This window comes from Grampus griseus, assembly GCF_964374135.1.
Source record: "Grampus griseus genome assembly, chromosome: 1".
In the NCBI taxonomy this organism is placed as follows: domain Eukaryota; kingdom Metazoa; phylum Chordata; class Mammalia; order Artiodactyla; family Delphinidae; genus Grampus; species Grampus griseus.
In genome coordinates, this window is record NC_139017.1 from 115,353,957 (window position 1) to 115,378,351 (window position 24,395).

General features: G+C 42.1%; 1 protein-coding gene across 1 annotated transcript in view; it reads right to left on the reverse strand.

The window, feature by feature from the left end:
* GIPC2 (GIPC PDZ domain containing family member 2) overlaps positions 1-24,395 on the reverse strand; it is a gene marked incomplete at its 5' end in the record, with an annotated part of 87,393 nt that overhangs the window by 12,793 nt on the left and 50,205 nt on the right. Inside the window, 2 exons of the mRNA XM_082652806.1 lie at positions 9,803-9,884; positions 15,250-15,356. Coding sequence (XP_082508932.1) covers positions 9,803-9,884; positions 15,250-15,356 — 189 coding nt within the window. The remainder of the gene's footprint in view (positions 1-9,802; positions 9,885-15,249; positions 15,357-24,395) is intronic.

The following is a 24,395-nucleotide window of genomic DNA, read 5'->3' on the forward strand; positions in this document are numbered from 1 at the left end:
AACTTCCAAGACTATGTTGAATAATAGTGGTGAGAGTGGGCAAACTTGTCTTGTTCTTGATTTTAGAGGAAATGGTTTCAGGTTTTCACCACTGAGAACAATGTTGGCTGTGGGTTTCTCACATATGGTCTTTATTATGTTGAGGTAAGTTCCCTCTATGCCTACTTTCTGGAGGGTTTTTATCATAAATTGCTGTTGAATTTAGTTGAAAGCTTTTTCTGCATCTATTGAGATGATAATAGGGTTTTTATCCTTCAGTTTTTTAATATGGTATATCACATTGAATGATTTGGGTATATTGAAGAATCCTTGCATTCCTGGGATACACCCCACTTGATCATGGTGTTTTGATCCTTTTAATGTGCTGTTGGATTCTGTTTGCTAGTATTTTGTTGAGGATTTTTGCATCTATGTTCATCAGTGATATTGGCCTGTAATTTTTTTCTTTGTGACATATTTGTCTGGTTTTGGTATCAGGGTGATGGTGGCCTCATAGAATGAGTTTGGGAGTGTTCCTCCCTCTGCTATATTTTGGAAGAGTTTGAGAAAGATAGGTGTTAGCTCTTCTCTAAATATTTGAAAGAATTCGCCTGTGAAGCCATCTGGTCCTGGCCTTTTGTATGTTGGAAGATTTTTAATCACAGTTTCAATTTCAGTGCTTGTGATTGGTCTGTTTATGTTTTCTATTTCTTCCTGGTTCAGTCTCAGAAGGTTGTGCTTTTCTAAAAATTTGTCCATTTCTTCCAGGTTGCCCATTTTATTGGCATATAGCTGCTTGTAGTAATCCCTCATGATTCTTTGTATTTCAGCAGTGTCAGTTGTTACTTCTCCTTTTTTATTTCTAATTCTGTCGATTTGAGTCTTCTCCCTTTTTTTCTTGATGAGTCTGGCTAATGGTTTATCAATTTTGTTTATCTTCTCAAAGAACCAGCTTTTAGCTTTACTGATCTTTGATATTGTTTCCTTCATTTCTTTTTCATTTACTTCTGATCTGATCTTTATGATTTCTTTCCTTCTGCTAACTGGGGTATTTTTGTTCTTCTTTCTCTAATTGCTTTAGGTGTAAGGTTAGGTTGTTTATTTGAGATCTTTCTTTAGGTAGGATTGTATTGCTATAAACTTCCCTTTTAGAACTGCTTTTGTTACATCCCATAGGTTTTGGGTCATTGTGTTTTCATTGTAATTTTTTCAGGTATTTTTTTATTTCCTCTTTGATATCTTCAGTGACCTTTTGGTTATTTAGTAGCATATTGTTAGCCTCCATGTGCTTGTATTTTTTACAGTTTTTTCCTGTAATTGATATCCAGTCTCATAGCGTTGTGTTCAGAAAAGATACTTGATATGATTTCAATTTTCTTAAATTTATCAAGGCTTGATTTGTGACCTAAGATATGATCTATCCTGGAGAATGTTCCATGAGTCCTTGAGAAGAAAGTGTATTCTGTTGTTTTTGGATGGAATGTCCTACAAATATTAATTAAGTCCATCTTCTTTAATGTGTCATTTAAAGCTTGTGTTTCCTTATTTATTTTCCTTTTGGATAATCTGTCCATTGGTGAAAGTGGGGTGTTAAAGTACCCTACTATGATTGTGTTACTGTCAATTTCCCGTTTTATGGCTGTTAGCATTCGTCTTATGTATTCAGGTGCTCCTATGTTGGGTACATAAATATTTACAACTGTTATATCTTCTTCTTGGATTGATCCCTTGATCATTATGTAGTGTCCTTCTTTGTCTCTTGTAGTAGTCTTTGTTTTAAAGTCTATTTTGTCTGATATGAGAATTGCTACCCCAGCTTTCTTTGCATTTCCATTTGTATGGAATATCTTTTTCCATCCCCTCACTTTCAGTCTGTATGTGTCCCTGGGTCTGAAGTGGATCTCTTACAGACAGCATATATACAGGTCTTGTTTTTGTATCCTTCAGCCAGTCTATGTCTTTTGGCTGGAGCATTTAATCAATTCACATTTAAGGTAATTATCAATATGTGTGTTCCTATTACCCTTTTGTTCATTGTTTTGGGTTTGTTTTTGTAGGTCATTTCCTTTTCTTGTGTTTCCTGCCTAGAGAAGTCTCTTTAGCATTTGTTGTACAGCTGGTTTCTTGGTGCTGAATTCTCTTATCTTTTGCTTGTCTGTAAAGGTTTTAATTTCTCCGTTGAATCTGAATGAGATCCTTGCTGGGTAGAGTAATCTTGGGTGTAGGTTTTTCCTTTTCATCACTTTAAATATGTCTTGCTACTTCCTTCTGGTTTGCAGAGTTTCTGCTGAAAGATCAACTGTTAACCTTATGGGAACTCCCTTGTATGTTATTTGCTGCTTTTCCCTTGCTGCTTTTAATATTTTTCTTTGTATTTAATTTTTGATAGTTTGATTAATATGTGTCTTGGTGTGTTTCTCCTTGGATTTATCCTGTATGGGACTCTCTGAACTTTCTGGACTTGATTGACTATTTCCTTTCCCATGTTAGGGAAGTTTTCAACTATAATCTCTACAAATATTTTCTCAGATCCTTTCTTTTCCTCTTCTTCTTCTGGGACCCCTATAATTCGAATGTTGGTGCATTTAATGTTTTCCCACAAGTCTCTGAGACTGTCCTCAATTCTTTTCATTCTTTTTTCTTTATTCTGCTCTGCAGTAGTTATTTCCACTATTTTATCTTCCAGGTCACTTATCCATTCTTCTGCCACAGTTATTCTGCTACTGATTCCTTCTAGTGAATTTTTAATTTCATTTATTGTGTTGTTCATCACTGTTTGCTTGCTCTTTAGTTCTTCTAAGTCCTTGTTAAACGTTTCTTGTATTTTCTCCATTCTATTTCCAAGATTTTGGATCATCTTTACTATCATTATTCTGAATTCTTTTTCAGGTAGACTGCCTATTTCCTCTTCATTTGTTTGGTTTGGCGGGTTTTTTACCTTGCTCCTTCATCTGCTGCATATTTCTCTCTCTTCTCATTTTGCTTAACTTACTGTGTTTGAGGTCTCCTTTTCACAGGCTGCACGTTCATAGTTCTCATTGTTTTTGGTGTCTGCCCCCAGTGGGTAAGGTTGGTTCAGTGGCTTGTGTAGGCTTCCTGACGGAGGCACTGGTGCCTGTATTCTGGTGGGTGGGGCTGGATCTTGTCTTTCTTTTGGGCAGGGTTGCATCCAGTTTTGGGTGTCTTGACTTAGTATGATTTTAGGTAGCCTCTCTGCCAATGGGTGGGGTTGTGTTGCTGTCTTGCTAGTTGTTTGGCATGGGGCATCCAGCACTGGAGCTTGCTGGCTGTTGGTGGAATTAGGTCTTAGTGTTGAGAAGGAGATCTCTGGGAGAGCTCTCGCTGACTGATATTATGTGAGGCTGGAAGGGTTCTGGTGGTCCAATGTCCTCAACTCGGCTCTCCCACCGCACAAGCTCAGGCCTGACACCAGGCCGGAGCACCAAGACCCTGTCAGCCACATGGCTCAGAAGAAAAGGGAGAAATAAAGAAAGAAAATAAAAATAAAATAAAATAATTAAAATTTAAAAATTAAAATAAAAAAATTTAAAAGTAATTAGAAAAAGAAGAGAGCAACCAAACCAATAAACAAATCCACCAATGATAACAAGTGCCAAAACCTATACTAAGATAAACATAAAAATCAGAAACAAGTCAGTTGCAGACAGCAAACCCCAAGTCTACAGCTGCTCCCAAAGTCCACCGCTTCAGTTCTGGGTTGATTCGTTGTCTATTCAGGTATTCCACAGATGCAGGGTACATCAAGTTGACTGTGGAGATTTAATCCACTGCTCCTGATGCTGCACAGAGAAATTTCCCTTTCTCTTCTTTGTTCACACAGCTCCTGGGGTTCAGCTTTGGTTTTGGCCCCACTTCTGCGTGCAGGTCGCCCTCAGGCTTCTGTTTCCACCCATACAGGAGGGGGTTAAAGAAGCGGCTGATTAGGGGTCTCTGGTTCACTCAGGCCAGGGGGACGGAGGGGTACAGTAGTTATAATTGGAATGCAGCGCGAGCCTGTGGCAGCAGAGGCCACCATGATGTTGCAACAACCTGAGGTGCACTGTGTGTTCTCCCAGGGCAGTTGTCCCTGGATCACAGGACCCTGGCAGTGGCAGGCTGCACAGGCTCCCGGGAGGGGAGGTGTGGATAGTGACCTGTGCTCGCACACAGGCTTCTTGGTGGCGGCAGCAGCAGCCTTAGCGTTTCATGCCCGTCTCTGGGGTCTGCGCTGATAGCCGTGGCTCGCGCGCATCTCTGGAGCTTGTTTAGGCAGTTCTCTGCCTTCTGTGGGCAGACAGGGAAGGAATCCCCTTCTCCTCGCACACCCTGAAACAATGGTCTCTTGCCTCTTAGGCAGGTCCAGACTTTTTCCCAGACTCCCTTCCTGCTAGCTATGGTGCACTAGCCCCCTTCAGGCTGTGTTCACACAGTCAACCCCAGTCCTCTCCCTGGGATCTGACCTCCAGAGCCTGAGCCTCAGCTCCCAGCCCCCACCTGCCCCAGTGTGTAAGCAGACAAGCCTCTCGGGCTGGCGAGTGCTGGTCAGCACTGATCCTCTGTGCAGGAATCTCTCCGCTTCGCCCTCCACACCCCTGTTGCTGTGCTCTCCTCTGTGGCTCCGAATCTTCCCCCCCACCCACCGCCCCCCCCCCCCCGTCTCCACCAGTAAAAGGTCTTCCTAGTGTGTGGAAACCTTTCCTCCTTCACATCTCCCTCCCAGAGTTGCAGGTTCCATTCTTATTCTTTTGCCTCTGTTTTTTCTTTTTTCTTTTGCCCTACCCAGGTACGTGGGGAGTTTCTTGCCTTTTGGGAAGTCTGAAGTCTTCTGCCAGCATTCAGTAAGTGCTCTTGAAGAGTTGTTCCACATGTAGACGTATTTTTGATGTATTTTGGGGGAGGAAGATGATCTCCAAGTGTTACGCCTCTGCCATCTTGAAGGTCCCCCCCCCACCTCTGGATCTCTTTATAAATTAGAAATCCTAAAATTCTGAAGTTGCTGGGATGATCTCCAAACTCCTAAGTTGGTATCTTCAGAAAATAGTGTAGTTCCGTATACAATTTACACAATGGCCTTAAATATTCATGAAGAAACTTATATGACACAACTTTCCTTTAAGTTAGGTCAATCCCATCTAGGGTCTTACAGGACTCAAAATCTTCCAGAAACCATTTTCCCCATTGGGTAACATTCCAAGGCAAGCCACGTCGGCTGGCATTGGGTTGGTTGTGAAATAGTTCACAACTTTACAACCAAATGAAGCACTATCCCCTTCAGGGTTACTTCTACATAAACCCATTTGAATTGTTTTCCATTTTCAAATGGTAAATACATCCCAATCCTTTTTTGAGGATAGTGTTTTGGGTTTTAGTCATTTTATTGCCATATTACTTTTTAAGTTTTCTAACAAAAACATATTAACTCGAATATAACGTGATATCAATGTAATTTGCATTAAGACAACATTTCTGAAAGCTAAGAAATGCTTGGAACACAAACAAGTAAATATATTCATTTGTCTGTTGAATCAGTGTCATATTTGTGAGTCATATTTCATGCTAATCAGATCTGAATAATGAGAGAAATTCCTAATTCAACAATGGTTCACATTCTCAAAATAATTACTTTCCTTAAACTTTACCTCCCTAGGTGACTAATCACGTTGCTAATCATGTATAATAATAATGATTTTTATGCCATTGGAGGAATTTGATTAATTAACTTTATAAAGGGATTACTAGTTAATTTACAAGGAATTTGTGAGGAATGTTTAGTGCTCTGAATTTGTCAGAGTGAAAGAAAATTGATCTTTAAAGAACTTTATTGGGCTTCCCTGTTGTCACAGTGGTTAAGAATCTGCCTGTGACTGATTCACTTTGTTATAAAGCAGAAACTAACACACCATTGTAAAGCAATTATACCCCAATAAAGATGTTAAAAAAAAAAAAAAAAAGAATCTTCCTGCCACTGCAGGGCACATGGGTTCGAGCCCTGGTCCAGGAAGATCCCACATGCCGTGAAGCAACGAAGTCCACGTGCCACAACTACTGAGCCTGCGCTCTAGAGCCCACGAGCCACAACTACTGAAGCCCACGTGCCACAACTACTGAAGCCTGCACGCCTAGAGCCTGTGCCCAGCAACGAGAGAAGCCATCGCAATGAGAAGCCTGTGCACCGCAATGAAGAGTAACCCCCCACTCGCCACAACTAGAAAAAAGCTGCGCGCAGCAACGAAGACCCAACACAGCCAAAAATTTAATTAAATAAATCTATAAAAAAAGAACTCTCTTAATTCATTTATAATTACTTGTACCATTGCCCAGCACTCTTCCCTGTATATCTGTATATTTTAATAACAAAAGATTTATTATTAAATATGATTTATTTAATTATGCCCAATTTATACTTAAGTAGCTATAAGACCTATGCCCAAAATTAAGTTCTAAAATTAAGCACTGCTTTAAGTTCTCACCTTTGAAAAGTATGATTCTCCTAAAGCTCAAGATCCAGCAACTGATACCCTAGTTCCTGAATCTTATAATATTTATACAGTATACAATTTTAAAACTTCTCAATTGAATAGAGATATTTCATATTACTTTCCTAACAAATACTACCTGAGTTTAAGAGCACTACCATCTCTAAATCCCCTTTACTCTCATTTGCAAGTTCATTTGCATAACTGCCACAGGCCCACATCATTTATGCAAATCTCTTTATTTTTCCAAATACAAACAGTTGGGAGAAACATTTTAAAACACTTGCTTTCTATAGGATCATCTCAGCTTTAACTTCGTGTCGTGTGTAGCAAGGATCTATTATGTGCAAATTTTATATTTCTCTTAAAGGAGCTAGAAAAGAGTATCACTTTTTTCAATTACAGACATCATCTGCACAGCCAACATAAACATTTTATTTTTAAAGTTCAGATAGGCTAGAAAAAAATAAGAATAAACTCTGTAAGGAAAAAGGAAAATGAGTAGAAGTAGAAAAGGAAGAATGAGTTTTAAATACTTCTAGCTAATGTAAAGTAAAATACTTTCCCTGGTAGCAAGTAAATAAAATAGTCCCAGTCTTTGACTTTAAAAAATTTATTAAGTACCTGATACAAATTCACCCATGCCCACACACAGATGCATGCAGGCACACACCCCACCACTAGCATGCCCATTCACTCTTTCCCCACCCAGCATCCACCTGCCCTTCTTAAGGGAACAGTTATCATCTTGCTTCTACACTGGAGGGACCAGGCCCTGCACAATCTCAGCCCCTGTATTTCAGAGTCACTCTCTGTTGCATAGGTAGAGCATCTGACCCAGACCTAACCACCTCCCTGGCCTCTGTGACTAGTTCACTTGAGACAATCAGAGACGATCCTGAACATTTTGTTTGAATGACTTGGAAAAGGCCCTCCCTCTCTCCCACCGTGCTTGCCACCAAGAAGATGTAGAGGGTGGAGCCATGGCTGTCATTTGGGTTCTATGAGGGAGGGCCTGAAGCTGCCAGGGGATACCATGGAGATCTGAAATGAAGCCAGAATTGAGAGAAGAGAAACCACATCCTGATGACAGCATGAGAACGCCACTTCTAACCATTTTTGAAGCCAAGATCTACCTCTGGAATTTTCAGCTATAAGAACCAGAACATTTCCCTGGCTTAACATTCCCTTAAGCCAGTTGGAATTAGATTTGTTGAGTTTTGTTTTGTTTCATTTGTTATTTGCAATTGATAGAGTCTTAACTGAGAGATCAAGATACTGACATCCTAATGATGACATAAGAAATACACAGAGAGCTTCCCTGGTGGTGCAGTGGTTAAGAATCCACCTGCTAATGCAGGGGACATGGGTTCAAGCCCTGGTCCGGGAAGATCCCACATGCTGTGGAGCAACTAAGCCCGTGTGCCACAACTACTGAGTCTGTGCTCTAGAGGCCATGAGCCACAACTACTGAAGCCCGCACGCCTAGAGCCCATGCTCCACAACAAGAGAAGCCACCACAATGAGACACCTGCACACTGCAACAAAGAGCAGCCCTGCTCACTGCAACTAGAGAAGCCCGTATGCAGCAACGAAGACCCATCACAGCCAAAAATAAAATAAATAATTTTTTTAAAAAATAAAATAAACAAATACACAGAAATTCAACTGCTCAAATGCCCTTGTTCGTCACATGCCAAGTGTGTCTGCTTTCTTCATATTTGATTCATTGTTCACAAGGTTTCAGTATTCTTATTAAATGGGGCACAACTTTAATACTGTAACAAATACACAATTTGTCCATTAAATCTGATGTATTCAATACTTTTCATATGTATCATTTACTAAATTTTTATATATATTTTAATATATGTATATATTATGAAATCATCACCACAGTAAGTCTAGTTAACATTTATCATCATATATATTTTTTAAATCCATAAAACTGCTTATGTAGGAAATATTATTTATAGGTTAAAAACTGAAGTTTAAAACAGCCTATACAACTCAATACCAAAAAAACAAACAACCCAATCAAAAAATGGGCAGAAAACCTAAATAGGCATTTCTCCAAAGAAGACGTACAGATGGTCAACAGGCACATGAAGAGATGCTCAACATCACTAATTATTAGAGAAATGCAAATCAAAATTACAATGAGTTATCACCTCACATCAGTCAGAATGGCCATCATCAAAAAGTCTACAAATAATAGGGGACTTCCTTGGCAGTCCAGTGGTTAAGACTCTGTGCTCCCAAAGCAAGGGGCATGGTTTCAATCCCTGGTCAGAAAACTAAGATTCCACATGCTGCAGAGCACAGCCAAAAAGAAAGTCTACAAATAATAAGTGCTGGAGAGGGTGTGGAGAAAAAGGAGCCCTCCTACACTGTTGGTGGGAATGTAAATTGGTGCAGCCACTTGGAAAACAGTGTGGAGGTTCCTTAAAAAACTAAATATAGAGCTACCATATGATCCTGCAATCCCACTACGGGGCATATACTGGAAAATATGAAAACTCTAATTCAAAAAGATACACGCACACCAATGTTCACAGCAGCACTATTTACAATAGCCAAGACACGGAAGCAATGTAAGTGTCCATTGGCAGATGAATGGACAAAGAAGATGTGATAGATACAGATATATTACTACTCAGCCATAAAAAATGAATGAAATATTGCCATTTGCAACAACATGGGTGGAAGTAAGATAAAGAAAAATATGATATTACTTATATGCAGAATCTAAAAAATAATACAAATGAACTAATTTACAAAACAGAAACAGACTCACAGACATAGAAAACAAACTTACAGTTACCAAAGGGAAAAAGGGGGGGAGGGATAAATTAGGAGTTTGGGATTAATAGATACACACTACTATACATAAAATAGATAAACAACAAGGATTTACTATATAGCACAGGGAACTATATTCAATATCTTATAATAACCTATAATGGAAAAGAATCTGAAAAAAAAATATATATATATATATAACTAAATCACTTTGCTGTACATCTGAAACTAACACGATATTGTAAATCAACTATACTTCAATTTAAAAAAGTAGAATGAACATTTTCCTGTAAAAAAAAAAAAAAAAAAAAAACCCTGAAGTTTAGGAAAGTTGACTTGGCTTTGAGGCCTCACAACTAATAAGGGGTAAGGGCCAGGTGTTCTTTTCATTTTTATTTATCTTTATTTTCATTATGCTTTTCATCACTACACAGATACTGTTTATCTTGAAAGATATAAGTGACAATAAATGCAAGCAAGACACAAATAAGCATTAAGTTCCATCAAACTAAGACATAAGACTTTTTTAAATAGTATGATCTTACCTAAATCGATATCTCGAATTCCCATGTACAATTCAAGAAGATCATCAACCTTTCCAATCGACTTTGCTTTGGTTTCAGAGGGCTTTATCAAAGAAAAGAGAAATAAAATCATATTTTTATGTATAATCTCTTGAATGTCGAGCCATACGTAGGGGGAAATCTGATGTGGAGCCAGTTCCTGGTTGTGTACTTCAGCTAATTTGAATGGAAATATATCTAGAATGTGCACTGCAACACAATACAAATCAATATAGTAAATATTTTTGGTGTTTGTGTTAAGTATTATAGATTCAAAGAAGAAAAGCAAGAACAGTCTCCAAGCGGCTAGCTGTCTAGAAGGGAGACAGATGTGAAAATAAATAGCTATTTAACAATAATAAGGACAATTTCTAAAGGATGTCAGAGGCAAAGAGGCATCACAGGGGAAGTAAATTTAAATCTCTAAGTGTCCAGGAAGACTTCAGAAAGGTGACTTAAGAAGTGTGTTTTCAAAATGAACTGGCGTCAGATAAGCAGAAGCAGGCACCGAAAGTAGAAGGCAATATATACACAAAGTCTATGTGAGGTTGCAGAGTCTGATAAAAGCATACAGTGGGTTAAAGGACTGCAAGAAGTCCCATGAGACGGGAATCATAGCGCCAGACATGACTAGATCTTAAGGAGTCCTGTATGCCTTGAATAGGGGTTTGGTCTTTATCATGCAGGCCACATGCATTAACAGCTCACCCCAAGAGTAAAACACTCTGAACACATACCCCTATTATTTATTTTTTATTAATTTTATTGAACAGAAGTCCCCCTTCATCTGTAGTCTTGCTTTCCTCAGTTTCAGTTTCCTCAGTCAATTGAGGTCCAAAAATATTATATGGAAAATTCCAGAAATAAACAGTTCACAAGTTTTACATTGTGTGCCATTCTGAGTAGTATGATAAAATCTCACACCACCTGCTCCATCCCAGAATCCCCAACCACAGACATCACCTGCTCCTGAGATCCAACCTTCACCATCATCATGGCTAGATGATCCAGGATCACCCAAGCAGATGATCCTCCTTCTGACTTAGAGTCAGAGGGTCAGTGGTAGCCTCACACTATGTCACAATGCCTATGTCATTTACCTCTCTCCATCCCATCACACTGGCATTTTATCATCTCACATCATCACAAGAAGGGCGAGTACAGTAAAATAAGACATTTGGAGAGATCACGTTCACACAACTTTTATTACAGTGTATTTTATAATAGTTCTATTTTACTATTAGTTATTATCATCTTTTACTGTGCCCAATTTATAAGTTAAACTTTATCATAGGTATGTATGTATAGGAAAAAACATAGTATATATAAGGTTCAGTACTATCCACATCACACATTCACACATCCACTGGGGGTTTTGGAACGTGTCCACTGTGGATAAGAGGGGACTACTGTATGCAATTTTTATCAATTACACACGTGTTACCACATTAATGTATTGAGTATGTTATAAAAATAGAAATTTTATAAGATGATGAAATAATATTTTTAAATAATTGTTGTTTTATGTATTAATGGTACCAAAATATTTTTGTTCTTCCTACAAGTTTCTATGAAAAACATGATTGGATATATTTTATTATTCTTTTAAAATCTTGGTTTAATATTTGGTGAAGTCTGGTTCTGTTTAGTTTATTTCAATACTTGGTTTTAAATGGCTTCATAGCTGAAATAAAATTTGCCCAAAGATGTTAAACACTCAACTACGGGTACAAATGTTGAATTCAAGACTACACTGCAGGGCTTCCCTGGTGGCACAGTGGTTGAGAGTCCGCCTGCCAATGCAGGGCACACAGGTTCGTGCCCTGGTCCAAAAAAATCCCACAGGCCGCGGAGCGGCTGGGCCAGTGAGCCGTGGCCGCTGGGCCTGCACGTCCGGAGCCTGTGCTCCGCGACGGGAGGAGCCCCAGTGGTGGCAGGCCCGCGTACCGCAAAAAAAAAAAAAAAATGGCTACCAAGATCTTACTATTCTAAATAGCTCTTGATCTCATCACCCCCTCTTCCATTCACATTCTGATTGCCTGTGTTCAGTCCTGACTTTTTTTAACTGAGATATAATTGACATATAACATTATCTTAGTTTCAGGTGTACAACATAAAGATTTGATATGTGTATACACTGTATGGAAAATCATCACCACAATAAGTCTAGTTAACATCCATAACCACACATAGTTATTTTCTTTCCTTGTGATGAGAACTTTTAAGATCTAGTCTCTTAGCAACTTTCAAATATATAATATAGTATTATAAACTATAGTCACCATGCTGTGCAGTCTATCCTCAGGACTTGTTTATAAGTGAAAGTTTGTACCTTGACCCTCTTCACCCACCCACCCCCAACCCGCTGCCTTTGGCAACAACCAATCTGCTCCATTTCTGTATGAGGTGGGGTTTTTTTTGGGGGGGGAGGGGAGAGGAGCATATAACTGAGGTCATCCAATATTTGTCTTTCTCTGTCTGACTTATTTCACTTAGCTTAATACCCTCAAGGTCCATCCATGTTGTTACAAATGGCAGGATTTTCTTCTTTTTTATGGCTAAATAATACTCCCCTCGTCTTTTCTTATTTGCAGAAGTCTCCTAATTGGTCTCCCTGCCTGAAATCTTCAGGCTCGGGACTTCCCTGGTGGCACAGTGGTTAAGAATCCGCCTGCCAATGCAGGGGACATGGGTTCAAGCCCTGGTCCGGGAAGATCCCACATGTCGCAGAGCAACCAAGCCCATGCGCCACAACTACTGAGCCTGAGCCCTAGAGCCCACGCGCCACAACTACTGAAGCCCACGCACCACAACTACTGAAGCCCGTGCGCCTAGAGCCAGTGCTCCACAGCAAGAGAAGCCACCACAGTGAGAAGCCTGCGCACCGCCATGAAAAGTAGCCCCTGCTCGCCACAACTAGAGACAGCCCGCACACAGCAATGAAGACTCAATGCAGCCAAAAATAAAATAAAAATTAAAAAAAAAAAAGACAAATCTTCACGCTCTCAAATCCACCCTGCTCAATATCCCATCCCCCAGAACCAAGGGGTTTTTCTAAAACACAAAACTGATTTGCTGTTCCCCTTGCAATTTTTAAATAGCCCCCCCGCTCCATTATCCACAGGCCCTTCACACCCTGACCCAGGCCTCTACCTCCAGCGTCATCACCCACCACCAGGTACTTGCAGCACACTCCAGTCCCGTGGACATTTCCATTTCATGCGTAGAACACTCTTCACCCCATCTTTGACCAACTCAACCATTTCTTCTGGAGGGAACTCTCCCTGATTTCCCTTTCCCAATCCCTGACTGTAGCTGATCAGCCAGCCCCTCCTTTATGACATTAACCTTGCCCTTCTGATTTGTAATAGCTTCTTTTCCTGCCTCTCTCCTTTTAAAGGAAAAACAACATCTTTATCCATCTTTGTATCACCAGCACCTGGACTGTACCTGTCTCAACAAACACATAGTGAATAAATTGTGAGGTTTGCAGGTGGAGTATAGTTCAGTTTTCAGAAATTGTGCTAGATAATGAGGGGCTGATTTGCTTCAAATCTGTAAATCCTTTGGTGTTTCAAATTAAATGGTAGGTCATTTGTATCAAATTTAATATTAGCACCAAACTAGTTTTTTTCCCCTTTATTACGAGCTATTTTAATTGCCCTATTTAATGAAGCAGGCTATGCAAATAGGAAGGGAGTTTTAGATGTTTTTCTTGGAATGAATCTTTCCCACCTCCTCAGGCAGATCTGCAGTTATTCTTTTTCATTCCAGCACCTTCTATATAGCAGCTGCTCATAAATAAACAGATATGTATTACCCATTTTAACTGTTAGAAGAGGGCGCTCCTCCTGAAGTGACATGGAGTTTTTCCTGCCGACCCCACTTCCTTTGCAAACAGTTTGAAGGTCTGTCCTTTTCTCCTCCACTTTAAAGAACACTTGGCATCCCCTAGCTCCTTCCCACTGTCCTTCCATCCTCTTACAGATTCCTTTCTTCCACTGAGGTTTGTTCATTTGTTCAACAATAAACATTTACTGGACTTCAGCAATATGTCTGGCAGTGTGCTGGGCATTGGAAAAATAAAGACTCAGAACAACCAGATGTCACTGCCCTGGGTTTTTTCACAAATCTTGTCATATCTCACTTTCAAAATGCTTTCAGCTCTCCCAGGCCTCTCCGTTGTCACTTGCCTCCAGATCCATCTTTTCATTCACCCAGGACCAAGGCACTCGACTCGGAGTCTTCCCCTGGATTCTCCAAAACAGACAACATCCTGGGTGACTCCAACATTCAAGAGGACAACCCTGGCCTCGTGGTTCCTTGAGGGTCTGCTCCGACCAACCACACCCATGACTGACCCTGACGTCGTCCCCCAAAAGCTCTGGATCCTATGAAAACAGCCTCCTAACCATTCATCTGTCTCACTCTCTTGCTCTTCAAACAGCTGGGAGCCCTAGGACGGTAGGCACACACAGACATGCCTTCCCCCCGACCCAGCCCCCCCACCCCACGCCAAGGAGCTCCAGAGCCTCAGAGGTCTGCCTGACCTCCCCAAAGGAGGGCTTCATCACCGCTGTCTTCCTGCTGTGAGCGGACCTGCCACTTGTAACTTTGAATCCTTACCACTGCCACCCTCTTCTTCCACCCTCCTTCCCTCCATGTGTCTCTTCTCCTCGTGTTTTTCACTCAAATACTGACATTTACATAGACATAGTCAATCAGCAAAACCCTTCCTCCAGTCAAGCGTAAGTGAATCACTCACTAATTCATTAAATTCAAAGATCTGAGCTCCTCTGAAGTGTCAGGCACTGTTCTGGGTGCTGGGAATACAGCTGTGAACAGGACATGTGAGAACAAGACATGGAACTGAGAGGAGACAAGGATATAAGTCCCACTGGGTTCAGCGCCTTAAAAAAAATGAAGGGCAAGGAAGATTGGGCAGGGGGCAGGGTGGTGGGACCTGCTATTATACCAGCTGCTCAGAGGCTAAACAGGGTAGGATGTGGACAGAAACTCAAGGCGGCAAGGGAGTGAGCAGTGCCCGTAAATGGGCAGCGCATCCAGCTAGAGGTAACAGCTCATGCAAAGGTCCTGAGGCAGGGATGTATCTGGAGTGCTTGCGGACAGAGAGGAGACTCAAGTAGCTGAAGCAGAGGGAGCCAGGAGGAGAGGGGTGGAGATGAGAGCAGAGAAGAGACGCAGAGTCAGATCGTGTTGGTCACTCTGAGGACTTTAGCTTTTACTCCGAGTGACGTGGGAAGCCACTGGAGGATTTTGAACAGATTGTTCCATCTCATCTGAGTTTCGAAAGGATAACTCTGGCTGCTGAGTGAGTAGAGGGAAAGAGGGCCTTTATTTCCAGCTCTGACAAACACGAACGTCCATCCATTTCCAAGACATATAGGGATTAAATGAACATAACATACCACTTCTTCCACAGTGGCAGGACCTTTTGATCTCAGGCGAAGTGTCTCCCTTCCAGTACCAATCCTCCCTGTTGATGACTTTCCAGCTTTTGACCTGGGCTCCATGTCTATAAACATACAATGGATGGGGAAACGTACATATATTAAGAATTCCAACCAGTTGCTATAAAAGCTAATGAGTTTCCATCACAAATTTCTGTACAGTTATTGAAGAGATTTGATAAAAGCTATGCCTTCTGATAAAATTTCCCAAAACAAAATAAATTCACCTGTCATCCATTATTCTCATATGAGAGTCTCTGTGAGGTCTGCCTACAACAAGAAAAGGAAATACGTGAAATGTGCTGATCGGAAAGACTGGAAGTTATAAGGAATAAAAAATAAAACAGTCGGTTTTATTGTAAGAGTAAAGAGGTATATGTGGCAGGAAAGCAGAGGTAGGTGTGTAGCTGGACTTCATTAAGGTCGTAAAGAAGGGAAGGAGTCATGTCTTGATAGAAGACAGAGATGGAGGCACTATTATTGGAGGACCTACCTTCTGCTGGATGCTTTCAATACAAAATCCCATTTAATTCTTGGGCCAACCTATGAGGCAAGTTAGAGCCGTCATTTTACAGAAAAGGAAACTGAACTCAGTAAGGATCAGAGCTGGTATTCAAATCCAGGCCTTGTGACCCCAAAGTCTCAACAACACTTCACCACCACACCTCTTGGAAGCACAAGGGATAAATTCAGAGGTAACGGACCTCAAGAGGCTGGGAACAGGTTCCGAGGAAGGAGTTCCCCTCACAAGGCAGACGACAACAGAGAGCAAGAGTCCACGAGAAGCCGCTCCTTCCCTTCGCTGGTTTTCTACGTGTGTGTTTTGGTTTGGTTTCGGTTTTCCAGCATACCAAGAGTCACCCCCACTCCCAGACAGTAACATAAATGAGTGGAAGGGTAGGGTGGAAACTGAGGATAACTCCCAGGACGTACCCTATCGAGGCCACTCCAGTAACTGCTCTGTGAGAAGGCAGGCCCTGCACAGCCAGATCTTCTACTGGTTTTCAAAGCAGATGAACACTCAGTTTTTTGCCAACCTCCTGATTTTTAACTTTTGGCAACTAAATCAAACTTTTAAAAACAACATCATGTGCTCCGCCACAAGAGAAGCCACCACAATGAGAAGACCGCGTGCCGCAACGAAGAGTAGCCCCTGCTCGCCGCAACTAGAGAAAGCCCGGGCACAGCGAGGATGACCAAACACAGCCGAAAATAAATTAATAATAAATTAAAGACAAAAACAACGTAATGGCAAAAATAAAAAATTTGTGGATCAGATTCTAATCACAGGCCACCGATTTATAACTTCTGCAGGTATCCCGAGTCCTCTTGACTGAGGACTCTGGCAGCAGTTTGGGGCACGGATAGAGGTGGGTGTGAGGAGACGCAGCACCAAGGCTGGGAGATAACTGAGCTGCAATGTGGAGTCACAGGGCAGGCCGCAGTGTACGAGCAGGTGGTGAGGTCCATACAAAGCTCTCAAAACGTGGACGTCAAGTGGCCTGCACAAACACATCCTTCCTTAGAATCTAGGATAATTCCCACCTTCAGCAAGTCCTGTTTCACTACTGGGGATCTATTCCAAGGTGACTAAGGATTTTACATGTTAATTTTAACCTGCATTTGAGGACAGAGCCACCAAAACATAAAACACATAAGTTTTCCTCTGAGAGTGAAATTATTCAAAATAATCATGCAATAAATAGGGTAGTTCCCCTAAGCCAGAACCTCTCAATGGTGGCTGACAGTGCTCATGTTGACCACGGTGACCAGAGAGATGCTCAGGAGACCAGAGCTGTGTCAGCACGTCTGCAGCATTTGCCTTGCCAGTCACACTGTGTCCCGTCTGAGGGAAGAACAGATTAACAGGAGATGCTCACTCAGCACAGGGTTTCCAAAAGAATGCCCAACGAAAAAGATGAGGCCAGTCTGTCACCAGCACTGTCCAGGATTCTATACTACCCAGTTTGGAGTCATGTACAGACCTACAGTGGTCAAGACAGCCTCACCTTAATGATGCTAACCTCCAAGATAAACAACCTTACACCCGCCCTCCCCCTATCACACACTCTACCCACCGCGATTTCACCAAGCAACCTGCTCTGTATAATCTGTCTTCCAATATAAATTTTCTACAGGGTGGCAAATGAAGCACTCAGCTAACACATGTCTTTGGTTTACAACTACATATACATTTCTAACTGTAAAGTAATACACTGGCATTCTGACTTAACAACGAGTCTTTTGTAAGTTTGGTAAGCAAGATATAACCCTGGAAAATTGCACAAGTTATGGATACACTGAAGAAATTAAAGGTTCCTGGGATGTACGAAGCTAAGGACCCAGACTCTGGAACGTGGGAACTTCATCCAGGCTTGAGAAGTCAGCCAGCTGCCCTAGATGATGTCTCTGCTTACCTGGCTCTTACCTGCAACACCAGTAGCTAAAAGGGAAAATGAAATGTAGAACAGAAGTTTTTTTACTTGGTTTTTTTTTTAATTTTTAATTCATTTATATTTTTAATTCATTAATTAATTTATTTTTGGCTGTGTTGGGTCTTCGTTGCTGCACACAGGCTTTCTCTAGTTGCGGTGTGCATGCTTCTCATTGTGGTGGCTTCTCTTGTTGTGGAGCACGGGCTCTAGGCACGCGGGCTTCAGTAGTTGTGACGCGTGGGCTTCAGTAGTTGTGGTGTGTGGGCTCTAGAGCGCAGGCTCAGTAGTTGTGGTGCAGGGGCTTAGTTGCTCCGCGGCATGTGGGATCTTCCTGGACCAGGGCTCGAACCCGTGTCCCCTGCATTGGCAGGCAGATTCTTAACCACTGCGCCACCAGGGAAGCCTCTAGGCTTTATTTTTTAAGCAGTTTTAAGTTCATAACAAATTGAGAAGACAGAGCTCTCCCATACACCTCTTGCCTCCACATATGCATCACCTCCCCCATGATCAATACCCCTCACCACAGGGCTACATTCATTATAATCAATGAACCTACATGGACACATCATATCACCTAAAGTTCATAGTTACGTTAGGGTTCACTCCTCGTGTTGTACATTCTGTGGGTTTGGAAGAATGAATAATGACATGTATCCACCATCAGAGTATCATTCAGAGTAGTTTCATTGCCCTAAAAATCCTCTGTGCTCTGCTTGTGCACCCCAGATTTTTTTTTTAATCATTACATGCTTGTCATCTTCTCCTCAAAAGTGTTATCTCAAAACTAACCACTTGGTGGCACCAAAACAAAAGTTAAAATTTCACTTCTGGCTTAGACCAGCCTCCAGAAAGGCAGTTCCTGTGGCTAAAGAAATAGAAGCCATGTTTCTCCACAATCCTGATTCAGGGAAGTAAATCAGCCGGTTTATACATGAAAACAGGCAGGATGGCCCTGTTCAGCCTCAGAGGGAAAAAAATTTTGCTTTTTTAATGCTTGCAAAGGTTGCTAGTCTGGCCTACTTTTAGGGTGCTGGCCGGTCTAAGCTTGTCGAACCAACCAGGCCAAGCCCTAGATCAGTCACTTCACTTCTCATGAACAGGTTTTCATGAGGCCTCTCTTGGGGCTGAATGATGAGAGGGATGCAGTTCACACAGGAGATGCTGGTAATCGGCCTGCAGCTCGAAGGATTCACTAGACTCAGGGCTCCCCTCCTGTGTCACTTAGGGCACAGGACACTCAGAGCTCGGGGTACACAGCTGCTCCCACAGCTGAGTGGGATGTCACCAAGAAGCAGTCGCCTTAGTTCCAAACCCTTTTGTGGCAACCGTATTTGTTACTTTAATTACATAATTGAATTTAAAACTACATGAGCTGATGAAATAAGTGTGAAACACAGAGTTATTATTGCTAGGAAAACTAGGTTAACTGCTTTGGAAAGACTCCATAAGGGCGAGTTGCAAAAAAAAAAAAAAAGGTGTGGGCAAAATGATTCTAGGAGATTAGGAAAAATATCTTTAAACATCCAGCATTTCACATATCTGGCTTTTAGATATCAAACAGAAACCATAGATGTGCGTTCAGGTTCTGATTACTAAAGCAAGACTTCATAGAACTCCAATTTGTGTCCTCTACTCAAAGAGCTTTTTACATCTAAGGAGTTGTAAAAGAACGCATATTTATATGTTTTAAAATAAAATGTTTATATCCACTTGTGTCATTCTTTATGATACCATTTTAACTGGCATTTTCAATAAACAGACCAACCCCCAGTCCCTGCTACAACGTGAAGGTCAGGGGAGAGATGGGGAAATGGAGAAGACAGCAAGATGTCTGTCTCTAGTCCCACCCTGAGCCCCAGGGCAGGGGAAGAAGAGCACGGACAGCGGCCAAGGCCCTATCTTCAGGTGGAACACATGCAAGTGGTTTAGATCCCCAACGGACACAGGGTGACAGTGAGAAGGGTAGGCATTCTCCTGCTTCTGCACAGAACAAGATCTTGTTCTGGTCCCACAAGGGCCTGAGTTGGCCTGGAGTACAATTCATAGCAGAGGCAGAGCCATGATTTCCGTGAGAGGGGGGCACATATGGACACCTCTGTGCCCAGCAAGAGATAGACTTCAGAATCAGAGAACTTGAGTTAAAACCCAGCTCCACCATTTACAAATTGTGAGAGCTTAAGGAATAAGTTCTTATCTGAACAAGAACACTACTGAAACCAAGTGAGGCCCTGTGGGACTCCCAAGCACAGAGGCTCTTTTGTCCCGTTTCTTGTGGGCAAGGCTCCAGCCTCTATGACCTTCCCTGAGTTCCAAAGGGCAGATTCCAACAGTTGTTAATCAAGGGAGAAGCAGCCATGAAACCACCTGAGGCCAGATTAAAGGGACCAGAGAAGCTCATCAAGATTAGCCGACCACCTGAGCTGAGATTAAGGGCGTGCAGGCCCTGCTCAACCCTAATCTTGTCACAGACCCTCACCTTTGAACCACTGTTATAAAACCCTCATCAAATCCTCCCAGGTTGGGACACATAGTTTTTCAAGGCAGAAGCCCGGTGTGTCTCCCTTTGCCTGGCAAAGTAATAAAGCTATCCTTTTCTACTTCACCCAGAACTCTGTCTCCAAGATTTGATTCGCACCCGTGTACAGAGAGGCCGATCTCTCGGTAACACTACCTACATAGGATGTTGTCTTAAGCATTCAAATGGCTGCCGTATGAAAGGTGCTTTGCCCAGTGGTCTGGCTCATACACAGAGAGCTGCTACTGCTGTTGGACTTGCTTCTGCTGACACGGTCCACACTGGACAGACAGCCATCTGCTCGTCCCATGCTCTCCCCAACAAAACCATTTGCACTGGTTTTCCCAGGATGAGAAACATGCAGAAGTCTCTCTTCAAATGTTCAGAAAACTGTCACTTCAAATACAAAGGTCTCCTTTTTATTCTACCTTCTATAGAACTGTGATTTTTTCCCCCTTCCATTTACAGGGGAGTAGAAACAACAGATGACCCATTACCCTACTCAGATTCGCCAAAGTGGCTGAGTTTAAGCCCAGCTCCTCGGGGGGATGGGGGCACTCAGCAGTGGGGGCCCTCCAGTGTCCATCTCATTGGACCTCTGACCCCCATTCAAAACGTCCTGTTAGAGTTACATGACACCGTGTGGGCAAGAGGGCAGACACATCAACACTCCAACCCGGAAACTTAGAGTCCCCTCCCCTAACCACCCGTGTAGGTGAACTAAGCTACTTCACCAAATTCACTAATCCATTTCTATAATTTCCACCTCTGCAGTTCGACAGCATCAAAAATGGTGGCCATATGGCAACTCGGGCAGGACTTTGCAGGATGTGTATACCAATGACTTTCAGCACTGCAGGCCCAGAAATGCTTTCTTCCAGTGTTCCCAGAACTGACCTGGGTCTTAGGGATTGATTCACACTAACCAAATTCACAAGAATAGACGTCATTCATCAATGTATTAATCATAGGGAGGGATGGTATCAAAGGTCCAAGTGGGCTCCCATGCTTCATTCTCATGAACCCAAAACTTCCTGGGGAAAATGTCCAAGCAGAGACCCAGCCATGAAGGTCTAAGACAGCAAGGCTACGTGGGAAAAGGGGAAGGGATCATGCTCCAGGCCATGAGTTCCAAGACTCCAAAAGCAAGGAGTGGAGAGTTGATGTTTTACAGTCCCTCCCAACTGGGTGACTCTCAGTTTACCACGCCTCTACCCCTCTTGGGAATAATTCACTTGAAACTTTCTTCCCATTGGGTACCTGAGAAGTTTAGTGTGCATGGATGATACCAGAGAAAAGGACTTGGGCACAAAGGATAACTCTCACAGTCCAAGGCTGCAAACAGGTAGTTCAGTGACATGTGGTCCACAGACATGTTTGTGAAGTGTGCAACGTTTTCAGATTTTTTAAATTAGTTGCCAACTTTTAAAATTTGGGTGATTTCTCATCAAAATTCAAATTTTAAGTTTCTCTTGGAGACTGACGCATGCCTACAAAACAGTAATAATTAGGGTCGACAACTTTACTTTGGGGTTTGCAGCTCTCTGCCCTCATTTTCAGACAATCTCTCAAGGTATAGAATTTCTCACTACATATGGCTATAAAGCGTTATATGCTGTTTCATATACTAGTGTTATTCTTAGACTGCAGTCTTATTTCAAAGGAATAAATATACATACATACATCTATACTATAATTCATCTAGGAGCAAAAACATAGATCATCTGGGAAAATTAAAGGTAACTTTTTTAACTGATCATTTAATATGTCCCAGGTACTAGAAATTCTGATAAGTTCTTTTATTTAATCTTCACAACACTATTACAAGGTAGGTATTACTCTAATTTTACAACTAAACTTACAGTTGAGGCTTGAAGAAGTAAGATGATTTCATCAAGGTCATAGACAACTGGTAAGTGGTAGAGCTGGTCTACCCCAGAGCCACTGCCTGATTTTATATTCTATTAAAGATTATGAGTTGCCATTGGTAACAGACATTAGTTGGCTGTCTTCTCAGTACCCAGTGGTCATGAGGATCACTGTGGTACAGGGGAAGCTGATTGCTCCCAGTTTCAGGAATGGGACACACGAATGGGCCAAGCTAACTGATCCCCTTCATCACAGTGATTGTTTCAGAGGTGGACATGGGAACAAAGGTAAGTCAGAAAAAAATCTAAGGACTTTTGCTAGAAATTCTGAGGCAAGGACACTCTCTTTTTCTGTTCTATGTAAATAAGGAAGCACATGGTCCCAGCCATTGCTGATCACCATCTTGGGATACGTTAAGGATGGATGGATGATGAAGATGATGTCTCAGGCAGCAGAGCACAAAGGAAGGGCAAGAAACAGGGTCCTGATCACATTGTACGGGCCCTACATAGAGCTTTGCTAATGCCGGCATCACTCACGGACGGTTGATTTATAAGCTTCCCTTTTCTGCATTAGCCAGGGTCATAAGGTTTTCCACTGTTTCCAAGTGAAAGATACCTCACAGATACAGAATTGTGTCTGAGCAATGAAGTAACCCTTCTAAAGAGACCTTCCAATGCTTGGACATACATAAATGACACTGTCCATAAACAGCTGGTGTGCTCACTTCCCTACCTCGACCCCCGACACTCCCTCCTTCCCTCCCTCCCTCCCTCCCTCTCTCCCTCCCTCCCTCTCTCTCTCTCTCTCTCCCCCCACCCCTCTCTCAGAGTAGCTGATATAAAATCTAGCTTTGCCCCAGAATTTAAAACTTGAACTATTCATTCCCTTTTTCTATGTCTCCTTCCTCTCTCCAACACTCTTCAGACTTCTTTAGAATAGCTATGCTGTTTTTTTTTGTTTTGATCGAGCTGGTAGGGTGCTGGGGTGGATACGAAGGAAAAGTAGATAAGTGGATGCCACATACACAAGGTGGCTATCGGATCAAAAGGGCTGGCAACACATGACCCAATCCACCCAAAAAAAAAAAAAAAAAAGGCTACACAAAGTTGCTCTTAACTGTTCCTTTAATGAGACTGAACAGTGTAAGACAAGTGTCAGAAGGGAAATAACTATGCCCAAAATCATCTTGTTCTCTAGGTAAGGTGTCATTTGAGAAAAACTCAACCCTATTTTCATAACTCCCTGAAATTACAGGCAAAAGTTAATGTGCATCTCTGGGATAATTTTAATCCAGAGGGGACTGTGTCACCAAAAATATTACAAACCTCGGGACTCTAATACGAGGAAGTTAAAAGGATGGCTAAAGTATTTTTATCCTTTTATACTTATTTTATTCCATAGTATGATTTTATGGGAATTCAAAAATCAAAAATTGTTCACTTTTATTCATGGTTTATTACACATATTTTTCCTCCACCTGTTAAAAAGTTTAGTAGTTACAAAAACAATCCTGCCAGGCTTCCCTGGTGGCACGGTGGTTAAGAATCCGCCCGCCAATGCAGGAGACAAGGGTTCGAGCCCTGCTCAGGGAAGATCCCACGTGCCGCGGAGCAGCTAAGCCCGTGCGCCACAACTACTCAGCCTGCGCTCTAGAGCCCGTGAGCCACAACTACTGAGCCCGAGTGCCACAACTACTGAAGACTGCGCGCCTAGAGCCCGTGCTCCACAACAAGAGAAGCCACCCAATGAGAAGCCCGAGCACCGCAACAAAGAGTAGCCGCTGCTCTCCACAACTAGGGAAAGCCCGCGCGCAGCAACAAAGACCCAAGGCAGCCAAAACTAAACATAAATAAATAAATAAAATAAAATAAAATGTCTAGTTCATATTAAAAAAAACTACAGGGGGCTTCCCTGGTGGCGCAGTGGTTGGGAGTCCGCCTTCCGATGCGGGGGACGAGGGTTCGTGCCCCGGTCCGGGAGGATCCCGCGTGCCGCGGAGCGGCTGGGCCCGTGAGCCATGGCCCACTGGGCCTGCGCGTCTGGAGCCTGTGCTCCGCAACGAGAGAGGCCGCAACAGTGAGAGGCCCGCATAACGCAAAAAAAAAAAACCAAAAAACACACAATCCTGTCAATTTAAAAAGTTGATACAATATAATCTACCACATTTCTAACATGGAACCATTTAAGATAATGTTAAAGAAAGCTGTTTAAAATAAGTATGATCATACAGTTAAAAATTATAAAGCTACTAAAAGTGGAATGATTCCGTTTCTCTACTTCCT